Source organism: Calonectris borealis, chromosome 5 (assembly GCF_964195595.1).
Source record: "Calonectris borealis chromosome 5, bCalBor7.hap1.2, whole genome shotgun sequence".
Classification (NCBI taxonomy): Eukaryota; Metazoa; Chordata; class Aves; order Procellariiformes; family Procellariidae; genus Calonectris; species Calonectris borealis.
In genome coordinates this window covers 2,193,624-2,208,939 of record NC_134316.1, presented here as the reverse complement: position 1 = coordinate 2,208,939, position 15,316 = coordinate 2,193,624, and the positions used below count along the sequence as shown (strand labels likewise).

At 41.9% G+C, this 15,316-nt stretch overlaps 1 protein-coding gene across 2 annotated transcripts in view; it reads left to right on the top strand.

Moving 5' to 3' along the window:
- MDGA2 (MAM domain containing glycosylphosphatidylinositol anchor 2) overlaps nucleotides 1-15,316 on the top strand; it is a 388,607-nt gene that overhangs the window by 332,016 nt on the left and 41,275 nt on the right. Inside the window, exon 10 of one of the 2 annotated variants that reach the window (XR_012673750.1) lies at nucleotides 3,615-3,763. Coding sequence is in view for 1 of the 2 variants with exons in the window: in XM_075150684.1 (XP_075006785.1) it covers nucleotides 3,615-3,817 (203 nt within the window). In the remaining variant the exon portion in view is untranslated. Of the gene's footprint in view, nucleotides 1-3,614; nucleotides 3,818-15,316 lie in introns of both variants that reach the window. The other variant, XM_075150684.1, reaches the window with a different exon arrangement.

Sequence of the window (15,316 nt, the reverse complement as noted above, 5' to 3'; positions counted from 1 at the left end):
ATAGAGGAGCGGTCAGTTGGGCACAGCTCCCTCCAGTTAGCTGAAGCCTGGCGAGGTTTGGTCCCAGGGGCAGGCTGAGCTCTGCCTGCCTGTCCTGAAATGTTTTAAGAAATCCTGGATGCTGCGAAAGCTGAAGGGAATGAGAGGAAGGCCATTTTTGCTGCCTGTGCTTAAAAAGGGCAAATGATGTGAGCCAGGGAAATGTTTCCTGTACTCGGAACAAAACAAGGAGGTTTGCTTTTGGCAGGTGAGGGTGACATTACTGTAGGAAGGAAGGTAGAGCTGGCAGCCCCAAGTGATGCCCAGTTGGGGTATGAGGGACAGCAGCCCCACGCTCTGCGTGCTTGAGACGTCTCTGCAGGTGGGAATATGTGATAACCTTCTCCAAGCACGACCAGGGCTTGAAGCTGGCTGCTGAGCTAACCTGTACTGCAGGTGGTTTCCTCCAGGTAAGCTGCTGCCTCCTCACAGTCAAGCCGTGCTATGCCAAGGGCTGTGGCTAGGTCTCTTACATTCTTCATCATCTCTTTATTTCTTTAGTGGAGAATAATCTTTGCTGGACAGGATCACCTCTGGAAGCGGCACGGTTGGGTGGTGGCAGTCTTGGGGTGTTTGTCTGAGTCAGAGCAAATGGTTGCGGTGACGGGGGACACCTGCCAAGCCCGGGCAGACTGCCTACGTGTCTCATAGCTCCTGCTCCTCCAAAGGCAACGTCTGCTTGTTGTGTACTCTGAAACACTGCCCAGCTTTCTTGTACTTCTGAAGTTCGCAAGTTAAGGTCTTAATGGTGTGTTGTTAAATTTTCAGCATCTCCATTCATACCAGAAAGCTCTTCTGTTCAGAGGGATTTAGAATAATGCAAGTTTTCATGAGTCCTCATTATTTCTCAAAAGGTGACTGTGTTGTTCAAGTGCCCATATTGTGACAAGCGTCTAATTATGGATCCTCTCTGTAGACCCCCAGAGATGCCATTATGTCCACCTGCAGTAGAAGGGGGAAGATTATAATTTGCATTCAGCATGACCTTTTCTCCGTTATTTCCACTGTGCATAAATAAGGAAAACAAGTCTTATCGACCACTGATCCTCTTTTCATTTATCTTACAATTCATTTTTTAAAACAGCAGTTTTGCTTTGCTTCTTTTCCTCGGAGTACAGTTGTTTGCTACTTCAACAGTAGCATATCTGCTCTAGTCCAGTCTAATTGAATGTGCACCTTCATTGGGCAATCTGGCAAAAATATCTTGGCTAAAAGGGCTTTTGATCCTTTGAAAAGAAAAGCATGGCTGGAGGGGATGACACACCCAAAGATAAAAGCTTGATCAATAACCACAAGATTGGTATATATTCACATGATTTTTCCTTTGTCCCCTTTCAATTTTTTTTTCTTTATGCTCTTTTCCCCTCTTCTCGCTACCTTTCTGATGATTGAAATCCTCAGACTTCTAGGTCAAAATGCCTCCCCATCCATCTCTATTTACACCTGTAGATAAGAATAGTTTTGAGGAGAAAATACCTAAATACAAGTGTATTTTGGCACAAGCTCCTAATATCTGAATTAAAGGACGTGAGTAATGAATGCATACCCCTCTCAGAGGTCAACGTGAGCTGGCAGACCACGTCTTCCCATGAGGCTGTCCTGTGTTTTTCATTGCATTTCATAATTACTCCCACTGACAAAATCCCTGCAGAAATAGGAGGACAGAGGTATAAGCTTTGAGAGGGGAAAGACCTCATTCTGCTTCTGTTTCTGTCTGATAACAAGTCTCTTTTAGACCTTCTTGGGAGGATAACATCTGCAAATGTTTTGGTTTCCCATGTTTCATCTCCTTTTTAATAATTCAGGTGACAGCAGAGCCTGGTTTGTGTTTGCTCCCATCCTGTTCCCAATAGCATTATGCTCAAAGCATAGAAACTCCAGAGAAAGGAGGCAGAGCTGGGCAGCGCAAGGATGGACCTGTTCCATGAAAGACGGTCAGTCTTCGAGTTGAGGTTTTGTTCATGTTGAACCAGCGAAAACTGGTGATTAACAACTCTTCCTACAAATCCAGCTGTTAAAACTTGTTTCAAGTCAATCTAAACCTTTTTGCTTTGAGAAACGGAAGCAATGTTGCTTTGTTGGTATGGCCTGCTAAAGAAAGATCAATGCAAAATGACTTAAAAATAGAGAACTGATCTATGTCTCTTTGGCATGTACTGGTGTGTGCTCTAATGTTGTTTGAGTCTCCTTTAGGACAAATCCACCGAGATTTTTTCGGGGTATGTTGGAATTGCGTATTCCAGCGGAGTGAAGTTCCCTCAAAGGTTTTTCAGACACTTCTGTCCCTACCACATCTGCTCGTAGCCTTTATGGACTCAACTCATTTGCCTGTACAGAGGTGCCTGGTGGTGTATGAGATGCTCTAGGATGGTGCACGCAGCTCCAGTTATGGCTCTAGCAGGTCCTGGGTCCCTTCTAGCTCTTGTGTCCTATCTTCCACCTGGTCTAGATGGCTCAGCTACCCTACTGCTCAGATGCCACTACATGCCCATAGCTTGGGCACTCTGTGTCATTTTTGCTATTATAGACAAGTCACTCTTTATGGGATGCTCTAGAGGTGCAAAGGTAATTTGCACATAAAGGTGTCACTAGTATTCGTGGGTTTAACTCAAAGGGAACTCAAATTTAGTGAATTCAAGCAATGTTTTGTCATGCGTTCAGGAAATCATCCTTAGGTTTTTCATATTTATGAAGGATGAAGGCTATAATAACGTTCTGGTGAAACAGTTGTGTCCCCAACATGCACTGTGAGATGTCATTTCCCTCTGTTGTGCAAATCAGTATGTTCAGCTAAATAACATACTGCAATAGCGTGCACATCTGCAGTGTTACGAAGGAGGGCTTGTGTGCATTTTCACCTGGGAAGCTGGAGAGGAGAAGATGTGATGAAGGCAGCAGTCACTGGAAATATCCATCTTGTATTTCCAGCTCACGGATGTCATTTTGTATTATTTGTGCCAGGTACAGCAGCTGTCACTGAATCTTTCTCTGCTCAGTGTAGTGCAGATTGTTTTGATATCTCTATTTAAGTCAGCTGGGCCATGAAAAATCAGTGCAGAGGCATGTTACATCGCTCCAGCTTGCCTTTGCTAGGAGCTCAGTTAATTTTTCCCCTCCCATGCCCACATCTGGGCCATGGATGCCACTGAGGAGTGAGTTAATGATAAAGGCAAACCATTGCCATGAATCCTTAAAAAAAGTGGATAGAGGCAAATAATTCCAAAATGCGTTTCTGGAAGAAGATAGTTAACAAAATCATAGAATCACAGAATGTTTTGGGTTGGAAGCGACCTTTAAAAGCCATCTAGTCCAACCCCCTGCCATGGGCAGGGACATCTTCAACTAGACCAGGTTGCTCAGAGCCCCGTCCAACTTGACCTTGAATGTTCCCAGGGATGGGGCATCTACCACCTCTCTGGGCAACCTGTGCCAGTGTCTCACCACCCTCATCGTATGACTCAAAACATGGGGAGAGGGCGGTTGCAGGCTGGGTCTCAACACTTGGCTCCAAAACTGGCTGCCTGATCATTCTCTGGTTTCTTTGTTTTCCCTGTTTTTGTTCCTGTCTGCTGCAGGCAAAGCCTACGCTCCTGAGTTCTACTACGACACCTACAACCCCCTGTGGCAGAACAGACCCCGCGTCTACTCCTACAGTCTCCAGTGGACCCAGATGAACCCTGACGCTGTGGACCGCATCCTTGCCTATCGCTTAGGGATTAGGCAGGTGAGGAGAGAGATTTGTTTGTGCAGGACGTGCCTTTTGAGTCTGCTGACCACTGTGAGGACTGCCGGCCCCTTATTTTATTTTATTTTATTTTTACTTCATTTAATTAAATTTTATTTTATTTTATTTTATTTTGTTTTATTTCCTTTTTTAATGTTTTATTTTATTTTATTAATTTTAAAATTTATTTTACTTCCCCCCCCCCCCCCTTCTCATCTTCTGTGAGTCGGAGTTCTTTCTTCTTCTGGAAGGTTTGCTGCCATCTTGCAGAAGTAGTCCTCTGCCGCTTGCAGATCCTGGAAACAAATTTGCACATTTGCAGTGTGAAACACAGAGATTAAAGAGCTGTTCCTCAGAGGGTTTGCAGAGGCGGTGGCTCAAGATAGGCTAGAAAGATGACATGAAAGAGACCTGCAGTGAAATTAAACTTTTTATCTCTCTGTATGTATCTATATATCTTTTATTAGAGCTTCCATGTAAATAGATAAATATAGGGATAGCTGTAGCTTTTGTATGGGAACACGCGGTGATCCCTGAGAACCGAGACATCTTTCTTGACCACGTTAAAGCCGATCACACTTGTATCTTCATAGATTCACTGTGAACTTTTCAATGGGAATTGGCACTGTTAAGGAAGCATGGGACCAACCCACTTGCAGAGGAATTGTTAAATTAACATAGCCATCCCCATTAATTTTTCCTTCAACAATTTTAAAAGAAAAATATCATCTGTCTTCCTGAAGGTTATTGCTACAAAGCTTGAGTTTTAATAGTCAATTAAAGTGAAAGAACCAATCTTTGTGTTGCTGAAACTCTCATTAAATGGCAACACCTTATCTTAGTCCTCTTTGCAGGGCAAAGTGATCTTTGCACTTGCACTTTCCTACAGCAAAGCCCAGACAAAATCTCACAATTTTATGTTCTAAAGGCAGAAAATTGTTGTGCTGTAACACTTGTTCGCGATCCTGTCTAGAGTCTGTCCTTGCCAAACACTACAAGTGTGCCGGAGATTGGGTTTTGGCACTGCTAGGCTTTGTCAAGGAAAAATACACTGAAAGTAACGCTCCTTGCTATGAACACCTCCTTGGCCACCACATCCACCTCCAAGTCATATCTTACCAGTTGGGCTGGTAAGTTGGGCTTACCAGACCTTGGTGTGGCTGAGGCGTGTGCTGGCACAGGAGGCTGTGCCGTGCCGTGCCGTGCCGTGCCTGTTCGGGGTCGCAGGGCTCCCACCACCCCGGCTCCTGGGCATGTGCTCCCAGCTCCTGCTCCCAGCCTGGACCTGGTGCCATCGAATGAAGACTTTTTGCAGCTTACTCGTGAGAATCCATCTGATATTGTTTTGGTCTTGTTTTACACTCTCCCGTTGAGCTTGCTTTTCTTTAAATAATACCACAACTGATTGATTTAGAAATTATATGTTTGGTTATTCAATCCCTGAAATAATAGTTTGTGCGGGGAGAAAGAGATCGGGATTAAGACAGATTCTTGAAGACATATATTTTTGAAAATATGAGTTCAGAAAGTATTTTGTTGTCCTGCAGATCTCCTACTGGGATGAGCTTTGTAAGCTGCAAAATAAATATACAATTTGAGCATGTTATTTATGCTGAGTGGATGGGTTTTTTTGCTTGTATAACTTCCGTGGTAGTTGTGGAGTTGACTGGGACACGTCCAGGGAAGGGCTTTGATACCTGGAGGGTGCTGGCTCTCCTTCACTCAGAGTTTGTCTCTGCCTGAATCTAACTAGAAATGAAAATCGGTGACTTTTAATACATGTTTATGCAACTGTTTGCATCACTGGGGACAAATCAGTTCCGTTATTCCCAGTACCCAAGAGGAATTGTTAAATTAAAAAAAGAATTTGCTGAAGTAAAAGAATATATAATGAAATTAATTGCATTAGAAATTTTAGCTTCTTTTTTTCCATTTCATTTTAATTTACTTTTAATTATCTATTTATATAATTATCTAGAGTTACTTTACTCTGATTCCCTTGACAACACTCTCTGTCAGGCTAATCAAAATATTTTCCTTTCGTCTGTCTAAAGCCACATTTAAAACATGGGTGATTTAGAACCCAGTCAGCCGTCCGGACACACTCGTCCATTATTGCAGTAATTCCCCCTGAAACGAGGGTGATAATTAAAGTTCTTTTTTTTTGACACCTACTGGTACTAGCTACCAGCAGATTGCCTTCTGAACTGTTTCTGTTTAGATAGTTTATTTGACTTAGCAATGCATTTTTTACTGGGTTTTGCTATGGTTTTTATTTAACAATAAAAGTGAGGATGAGCATCCTTCGGGAGTGGGGGAAAACACCGCTCGGGGCTGTGCAAAGTTTATGGCAGAAACAGGGCAGGAGGGTTCCCAGGTCGAAGCGAGGGTCTGAGCTAGAGAGCAGCCTGCAGCCCAGCACGGTGCTGTGGTAAAAAGTGGCTGCTCTTATCTGTGTTTTAATCTCCTAATGGGTTGCGAGACACTGCCAGTGGGCTATGTAGTGGGTCAGCGTGCTGGTATCTGCCTGCGATTCGATTAACGCCATTACCTTTATCTGATCAGTAAATTGCTTTTGTATTAAGAATGCTAAAATCAGAGCGCAAGCATCTCTTCCTCTTTACCTGACCTGTACATTGCCGCTTCACTTGAGACAGAATCCAGGCAGTATTTTGGGAATATTTAGTTGATAGCAGATTTAGGCTTGCTGAATTTTCTGTGGAATTGTTGAAGTCTGTAATATCGACAATATTTTTAATGCCATTGTATAAAAACAAGAGTTTCTTATGAGACATAGAGTGGTTTAGCTCCATTTCGGTATTTGCCAGGTGGTTGTAGCAAGCATCGCAAAGGATGTGCTTAATAATGAAACTTTTAAAACGCAAAGGAGCCTGGTAATAGAATGTGGCAGGCTAGGGATTTTCCTTAAAGACAAATTGTTCTGCTAAGAGTAATTAGATTATACAGCGTTATAAGAACAGGAAAGCATCTCCACTGGTTGGCATATAGTGAGATTGTAGAGCTGGAGGCGTCTCTGCCTTGACCAGCTCAGGCAAGCAGAGTTTTGAAAAGTTTTGCTGGCAGCAGAAACTGCCGGAAAGAAACGTCCAGTGCCAGAGGTATAGTGCAGGCAGAAAGCAGTGGAACAGAGACGCTGAAGCCAAGGAGGGATGTATGCAATGAAAATAATTCAGTTCTGTTTACGCAGAGGTACGAGCAAGAGGTACGAACTATTTCACTGTGGATGCCAGAAGCAGCTGTTGTGCTACCGGGACCTCAGGATTCAGTGGTTGCTTTGTATCAGTGAAAATATATGTTTTAAGAACAAAACTAATCAATTTAAGAAGTGGATTGAAAATATGTAAGAATCAGTGCATTTATATGCATGTTATTTATATGTCTTTCATTAAGATCGTTGTATAACTCTGCCCCCACCCCTATATTTAAAGCTACAAACTGCACATCCAGCACGGTGATGGTGAGCAGAAGTTTCTTCAGTTGAGTTTGTCCTGCTGACATGGTAGTGTGTGACGGATGCTCCCTCCGGGAGAATCAGGGAGGAACAGGAATTATTTAGAGCACTTTGCTTTCTGCTTAAGCCCAGACACTCCTGTTGCCTTTTGGGGATTCATTCTGTGCTTAACACTATTTTTGAACAAGGACAGGCTCTTTTCTGCGTTTCTATTTGATGCAGCACATGGACAGTGGCTTCCCGGTGCTGGGTTTTAATCGGCTTTGAGGATGCTGAGCTGCAGTATCTGCCAAGCCTGCTGTGACGGAGCATCTAGCCGCCACGCAGTGCACACGCTGTGCTCCTCTTTAATGGAACGGTGACAAATAACTGTTGTAAAAAATGAGGCACTAACTAAATGACCATAGAGTTTACTTGTTGAGTGAGTGTAAAAGCTGCTGTTCATGTGCGTTGATAGCGCTCAGAGCCCTCAAGCATGTCTTGAGGAGACGGCACAGCTCTGCAGTATGCATCCAGGCACCGGTCCGCCAAGGAATTGTTACGGATGTGGTCTTATGGAAATTTCTGGCTTGTTTGCTTAGAAAAAAAAGCATTTAGTTGATGAGAGATAATAGCAAGGAACCTGGTCTGATTTGCAGTTCTTGTAAGACGAGTCTAGACAATTTTAGCAGGGTAAAAGGGTCTTGAAGTGGTTGGTCCCTTTCCCAAAAGGAGGAAAGCCCTCGAGGACAAAGGATTCAGTCTACGGGCAGTCCTACTGCCAACCTTTGGCATAAAGAAAGATTCAGAAGGTGGCAGAGAAATATCATAATGTATATAGTATCTACTTGGGCCACCAGAATCAAAGGAAGCAAAGATTAAAGCATTCCTTTCACTACCATGCGTTCTCCTGTATGTTGACCAAATTTAGGAAGCATGAAGGTGGTGGACAACTATACTGGTATGTCTGGGCATGTAGAAGCACATCTGCTATCCGAGTTCCATGTGCCAAGGAAGGAAAAGAAAGAATTGAGCCCATCCATTTCCCTCCCAGTTTTTGTGAGCTTTTTCCAGACTGGCAATGAGAGGAGGACATGCTCCTGATCCAAAAGCAGCACATCGTTCTAGTATCTCAGAGCATCGGTAGCAATCTTCCCACTGCTGAAGGGGAAATCTGAATACAGATCTGAGCAGAGAAATAAGAGGTCCACTTCAGATGCTCATTTATGATTACCACAGTCTTGTATGGCAGAGTAAGTTGGAAATTAGGGATACAGCCAGAACAGGATATATTCAAGAGGAATAGGTAAGAGTCTACAATCACTTGCTGGTAGAGAATGAGTCAATACATTTCATGCTTGAAGATACAGATCTGAAAGCAGAGGAAGAACAAATGAAGTTAATTAATCTCAGCAATCCTGACCTAGTCATGGAGGGGTTCTACAGCTTCTTCTGCAGGACGATGTCCATGCAGTGAGCACATAGCCTTTACCTGGCAGGGCAAGTCCTATTACCTCCTAGACCCCTCTGAAGGGCCCACGTTGTCTCCTGCGGTGACAAAAAGGGATAGTATTATATTAAAAATACAAGGATTTTGACATGTTTGCATTCTATGAGTACAGCTCTTGGACACACAGGCATGTGTTTGCAGTGAATTAGGGCTCAGAGTCCACCACCTTCTTGGTGGTGCTCAATAACCCAGATGATTGCATGGCCCATTGCCTCTGTGGGACCATCTCTCTCTCTAGTCCTCTTTCTCTGGGGCTTGCTTTAATTTTCTTAATATTCCTGGAATAGCGCTGCCAGACTCCACCCTGTATGAATCACATTTCTGTCAGATCGTGATTCTCGTCACCTGCTTTGTCACTAGAGTTAAAATAAAGGCATGTCTCAGGCACAAGAGGATAATTTAATGGTAGGAAAACAGGACACAGGAGAAACTTGTTTGGCATTTTAAGCGTTGGTTGAAGAGAAGCTGAGAGAAACTGGCACAACAAATGCTAGAAAAGTTATTTGAGAAAAAAGTGGAGCTTGGTTTAACGACATATCAGGGAAGCCAAGAAAGTCAAAAAGGGAGAGGGAAGGTCCCATCAGATGAAGAGGGAGTCACAAGAATAGAAAAGTGTAATTTTTCTGCCTATAGAGAGAAAATGGAAATAGATGAATGGAAATAGTTATTTACATAAGTACTGTATTTAGAATGAAAGTTACTTATGAGAAATTTCTTTATTTTAGCACACTCAGAGCCCCCACCTGATGGGTAGTAATTCTCCAGATGTTCCTTCTATCAGGATCATGGTGCTGTCATCACACATTCTACTGCAAAGGGAAAGATGTTTGCAAGCTGGGTATTTTCATTTGGTTTGCTATAGAACATGTAAAATAGCTATACATCAACATGTATACAAAAATTGTATTCAGAACCATTTAAAAATAAGTAGTCACATCTGTAGTAATTAATTCCAGGGGAGGACGTGATGGAGTTGCAAATTCACATGTATATTGGAATATTTCTAATATTTTCATGAATTTTTTCATGAATATTTTCAAGCCTTCTTCTATAGAGGGATGTAAGCTGTCCCGAAGATTTCACAGTGTGCATTTCTTTTTGGAAGTCTAAACGAGGCTTTCCTTCTTTCCTGTTATGTCTGCACTTGTGAAATGAGACAGAGAGAGTTTGGCAAAAAAAATGAGTGCAACATGCAAAGGCACGCTTCTTATTGATTTTCTTGGGTTTGGTAAATTGAATTAGAGAAGCAATGGTTCTGTTTTAGAATTTTCAGTTTGCAATACTGATACTTCCTATTCTTATTCTTCACAAGACTGAGGCTTGATTTCAAAACAGCAAGCTGAGGGCTGTCATTTGAGATTTGTACCAAATGCTTTTAATTGCCATTTAAAAATGGTAACATCTCCCAATCTTCGGATAGATTAGGCAAATGCTTATTTATAATTCTGAAAAAAAATTCTACTGACTACATCTTAAGAAATCCAGAGGTAAAAGTTATACACATAAATAAATCTTCTTCTGTCAGGTCCTGACGTTCTGATTTGGTCCTGTGGTTACCAAAGATGCTCCTGACTGTAACCACACTCCCTGGTCGGGGAGTTGAGTTGTGCACCTCCAGAGTAACCAGTTCTCGTGTTTTGGAGGTAGTGGACTGTGTTTTCTAGAGATGCAAACAGAAAACATCCCAGACTGAGCTGTGCCCATTCATATTACCACAAAATGTGGACCGTAAAACTAAACTCCCTTTCTTCACAAAAAAAAAACTTACAGGCAAAATTTAACACATTCATTTGATCCAAGCAATTGCAGCCTGCTAGGACTGCCTTGGTTTGATTTTCATTACATAAGCATAAACTCCTGCTATTTCATTACTAATATTAATGCCTAATTCATATAAACTTTTTAATCTGGTTTCTTAAGGAAACAAGACACACAAGAATGTCCTAAAGTTACTGCCTGTGATTTCTGAACCCAGCTCTTCATTTTGGTCAGATCTGATGGGGAACAGAGGTGCAGCAGGCGAGGAGGGTCCCACCAGTGTTGTGAAAGCATGTGGACCGGTCAAGGAGAAAGATGTAATTTTGGAAAAAAATTGAAGGGTAGGGTCATGTTAATCAAAAAAAAAAAAAAAACAAAACACAACAAAAACCCGTGGACCTGGGGCAGACTATATGAATTCCCTAGCTTCGTAACAAGCTCTGTGGATCCCCCTCTGTGGTACCTTGCATTTTTGGGCAATACCTAATCATTCTCTTCAGGATGTCTCAGGCATGTCCATATATTCTCTGTGTATATTTATACATTGCAGGAGTCAGAGGTCTCTATGGCCAAGTCTACTTCTTGACTTTAGCCAACAATGGCAAAATAGTAATTCCCTAAAGGACCAATCCTGCATGGGGAGGAGGAGGTTATCACGCTCTCGTGCTTGAAGCAGCGACAGTGACATAACCTGAGGCGTTCGTTGCATGTTTCCCTTCAGTGAAAAAAAATACAGATTTATTTGTACTCAGGAGCGTATGCTCTCCCCCAACATTGCCAAAATCAAGTCCCTCGCTGTGGCCTCAGCCTATGTGTGGTGGTCACACTCAACTTTCATTTATTCCGTCTCAGCAGAAAAATCTGCAATATGAATTGATTACTGCTGACAAATGCAGTGTATCAGTCAAACTTCAGGAAAGATGCAGGAGAAAATGGAGTGAACTGAAGAGCAATTTAGTGAGAGAAATTACTCAAGCTGGAGGAATTTGTTTTAGTAAACGAGTTACTTGCTTTCACTACTTTTAAACCCTTGTGGTAGGGTTGGGACTCCCCTTCCTGGTGTACCTGTGCCAGAGGTGGAGTGGCTGAATTGCACGAATCATCTGCACTGTCCAAACAAGGATGTGCTTTTCTTTAAATTGTCGAGCCGTGTCTGGGTACCCCTCCAGCAGAAGCTGGGCCCCTGATGAAAACGTGCTCCACTTACACCACAAACAGCAGCAGAGCAGGTAAGATGGGATCTGTGTTTTCATGACTGCTTTTTCACCCTGCTGCTGTGTAGTTGTCCAATGAATGCAAACAGCAGGCTGTCAGGAGTTTGATGCTGATCAGATCCAGGTTTAAAATGAAAAATACGATTGCCTGGAAATATTTTTCAGCACCCTGCCTTATTCTTTGTATAAATTCCTGTAATGCAAGACTGTTTAAAAAAAATCTGTAAATGACAGCAATGGTTTTCTTGTTAGTGTTGATTTCATATGATGTCATACAGTTGTTCAGAAATATTAAAGGATTTGCAAAAATGAAAACTAAGAGAGAAATAGAGCAATGAAACTTTGAAAATTGAAGATCTACATAAAAATTATGGCATATGTCTTTAGACAAATGCATGACAATTAAGAGTTGTGGCATGCAGCATGCTTTTCTTCATAGTAAAATATAGCATAAACAAATATTTGAAAATGCCTTTGAGCGTTACAGAAATTTAATTCTGATGAAGGATGCATCTTCTTTAGTGAAGATAGTTTCAGAGCAGCATCAATGCCTAAGAATCATAAATTGCATAGGATATTGCAGGTACCCTGTTAAAATATATTAGGATATCAGGATAAAACTTAGCAATAGCTGCACTTGCTTGAGGCATAGTTCCATTATCCCCGGAGTTTATCTGCACCCCAGATAAGCTATGGGTGCAGAAGGCGAGGTGCCACCCAAAGGGGAATGGAGGTGGAAGGTGTCTGAGCCAAGGCTTGTCCCTCAGCTGTGACATTCTGTGTCCCCTCATGTACCGTTCTTCCCTGAATTGGTTGAGTTCCCTTTGGACCATTTGCACTTTTGATCTTCATATCATCCCACGTCAGTGAGTTCACCGCTGCCACTGCCCCTTGCATGGAAAGTGAGCGTCTCCCCTAGCAGGCGGCATTCACGGACACAGAAGTAGCTTGAGAACACTATTCCTGACACCATCAAGTGTCCCAAAATTAAATAATGCCAGAATAGAGCTGTTTGACCCGCTGAATAAATACTCGCTGAGTAAGCTTTACCTCTTTCCTTGTGACTGTTCCATATGTGTCCTTATGTCTTCTTTGCTCTCCCACCTTCAAGACCTGTTCTAGATTTGCTGCATTTGTCCTGCCTCAGTAGGATACATCTGTGCCTTATTTCATGGGCTGTAATGAACTTATTTTCACGGCGTTCCTTTGAGATAATTTTATGAAACTGAAACGTAGAGAAAAGTCAGAAATATTCATATTCACTGCTAGTAGGGCTCACTTTAGGAAGGGATTTTACCTCTGCATATTTAAAGGCAGCATCAAGATTCACACTCAGAGATGCTTCACCTGAAATCTGGACATCCCATGTCACCGATAGCAGATGCTGTCACCCTCATGCTGGACTTTTTGTGCAGTGTTTCCCCTCACCACCCTCCTGAGACATCTCTCCATTTCCTTAGGCTTTGCATCTGGTCTCCTGGGCAGGTTATCTGCAAATTCAGCGCTGCGGCCAGGTGATGGGAGAGCAGCAGCAGCTCTTGGTAGAAACGTTACAGAGTATGGCAAAAGAGCTTAGACTCCAAGGGTGGCAATGGTCTTCACCAAACTCAAACAAGACCATGGGGTGTCACTGTACAATACTTTTCATTGAAAAAAGTCCAGTTAGTGTTTTTGCTGTTGGCCAAGTATTGAGAATTCGCTGTATTTCTGGTCTTTGCTAACAAATGGAAATGCTTTTGTGTGGCAAAGAAAGCTGTCACATCTCTTAGCATCTTCCCTCTGCACTGGGATGAGCAATTCTGGCAACCTGTAAAGGGAATATTTATCTTCTAAGCTTCCTGACCTGTTTCTAAGGCCACTCAGGTTGAGTAAGTATCTGCACGTCTAGACGTTGCATGAACTGAAACTATTAAATCTGTTTGAAGTCTGCCCAAGCGCCGTTAATGAGTGCATTTACAAACTGAGCACTGCAGATCTTTAGGTGTAAAAAATAAATATGAGATGAATTGCCTACTTACCAATGATCGAAGCTGAGACTTCACCAACATTGCTCCCTGTGAGCAGCCTTAACGACTGCGTAAGGGACAGACGGTGCAGGACAGACCCCAGCGCCGGAACTCTGCAGACCAGGGCTGCCTCTTGCTGGGATGCTGCCTTGGCTCCTGCCTCCAGGTTTCTGCAAAACCAGGTATTACCTTTGTATAGTCTTACCTTTGTATCTGTCTTAGGCTAATAAATAGATTAAGAATCCCAGATGTCTGCTAGACACTTGGGTATTTTTTACTGGGCATAGTCTTGCTGTCTCTCACCATAAATTCTGTCCTTACTGAAACAGATATATGTAATTTAGGAAAAAAATCATTGTAAAAAAATACATTTTGCCAAAAACAAACAAAAAAAAAGAGCAGTGCCATTACAAAACTAAAGCTGTTTCTGCTCCGCAGTGATGTACTGTCTCCATTCATCCAACTGAGGCCAGGAAGGATTTCTTTTTTTTAAAAGTCCTGTGCAAATTGTAGTTGCAGTTTGGAGAGAAAAGATGGTAAATGAGAAGTATCCTTTTTTTAATAATGCAAATAGGTTGGCAATTCCTTAAACATATTTTGCTTGCTCCTAGGTGAGGGATGTTTGTAGCTAAATCAGAACATACTAGCCAGTGTATATACTAAGTAAGCGCTTTCGTCAAATAATGTACATTACAAAAATTATAAATTGTTGGGATGAGAGTGATTTGTCCCTAAAGACAACTGCTTCATCCATTCTTTTGCTGTTAGAGAATTCTTTGTTCTCTGAAACATACAAACGTTTAAATTGAATACACACCATATTGCCTTTCAATAAGCAAATGAGCATCCTACTGCAATGCATCTGTGGTTTTGAGCTGATTTAAAACATCACATTTACATTTTGAGAACCTCATTAAATATCTAGTGGCTATTTCCTTTCCTCTCGTGCAGCAATTGTCTTAAATATTTAAGAAATGGTTTGTTGAAACATATCTGACAGTTGAGCTGTTATTTATTGGCAAAAATTCATTCTTACTTAAAAAGTTAAGCAAAATCAGTATGTTCACTTTCCTTAGAAATGCACTTTGACATCATGCACTTGTCTTACTGCATTATTACTTGTTGATCTATTTATGATGAGACTTATGTAGGTTGCTTAAAATGCAGCCTTGTTTTTCCAGTTCATTTACCAAGACAACCTTGCTTGTTCACAGTATTGACTAAGCAGCGAAGCTCCAGCGTGCCTTACTTTAAAAGGGTTGGGTTTGTCATCTTGATTGCAGCTACAGTCATTAATTTGTCACTATGTAATTATTTTGTATGAAAAAATATGGTCATTCATAAATAGCTTTTAGAAATCACAAGAAAATGAGTTAGTTCACCAGTGACAGGAGGGCACTATCTGTCATTCAAGATCCATCTGGACAAGACTGTAGCATTGTGGGATACTCACAAAGTCGTCACCGCTGAAATATGAAATGTGTCTTGGGATAGATAGTTTCTTGAACATGGAAATGTAGTTGCTTGTATAAGCATGAAGTGTTTAATTTAAACTTAGGAACTGAATCTTGATACCACTTCAATAATTTTATCTCTTGTTGCCTTCATAAAAAT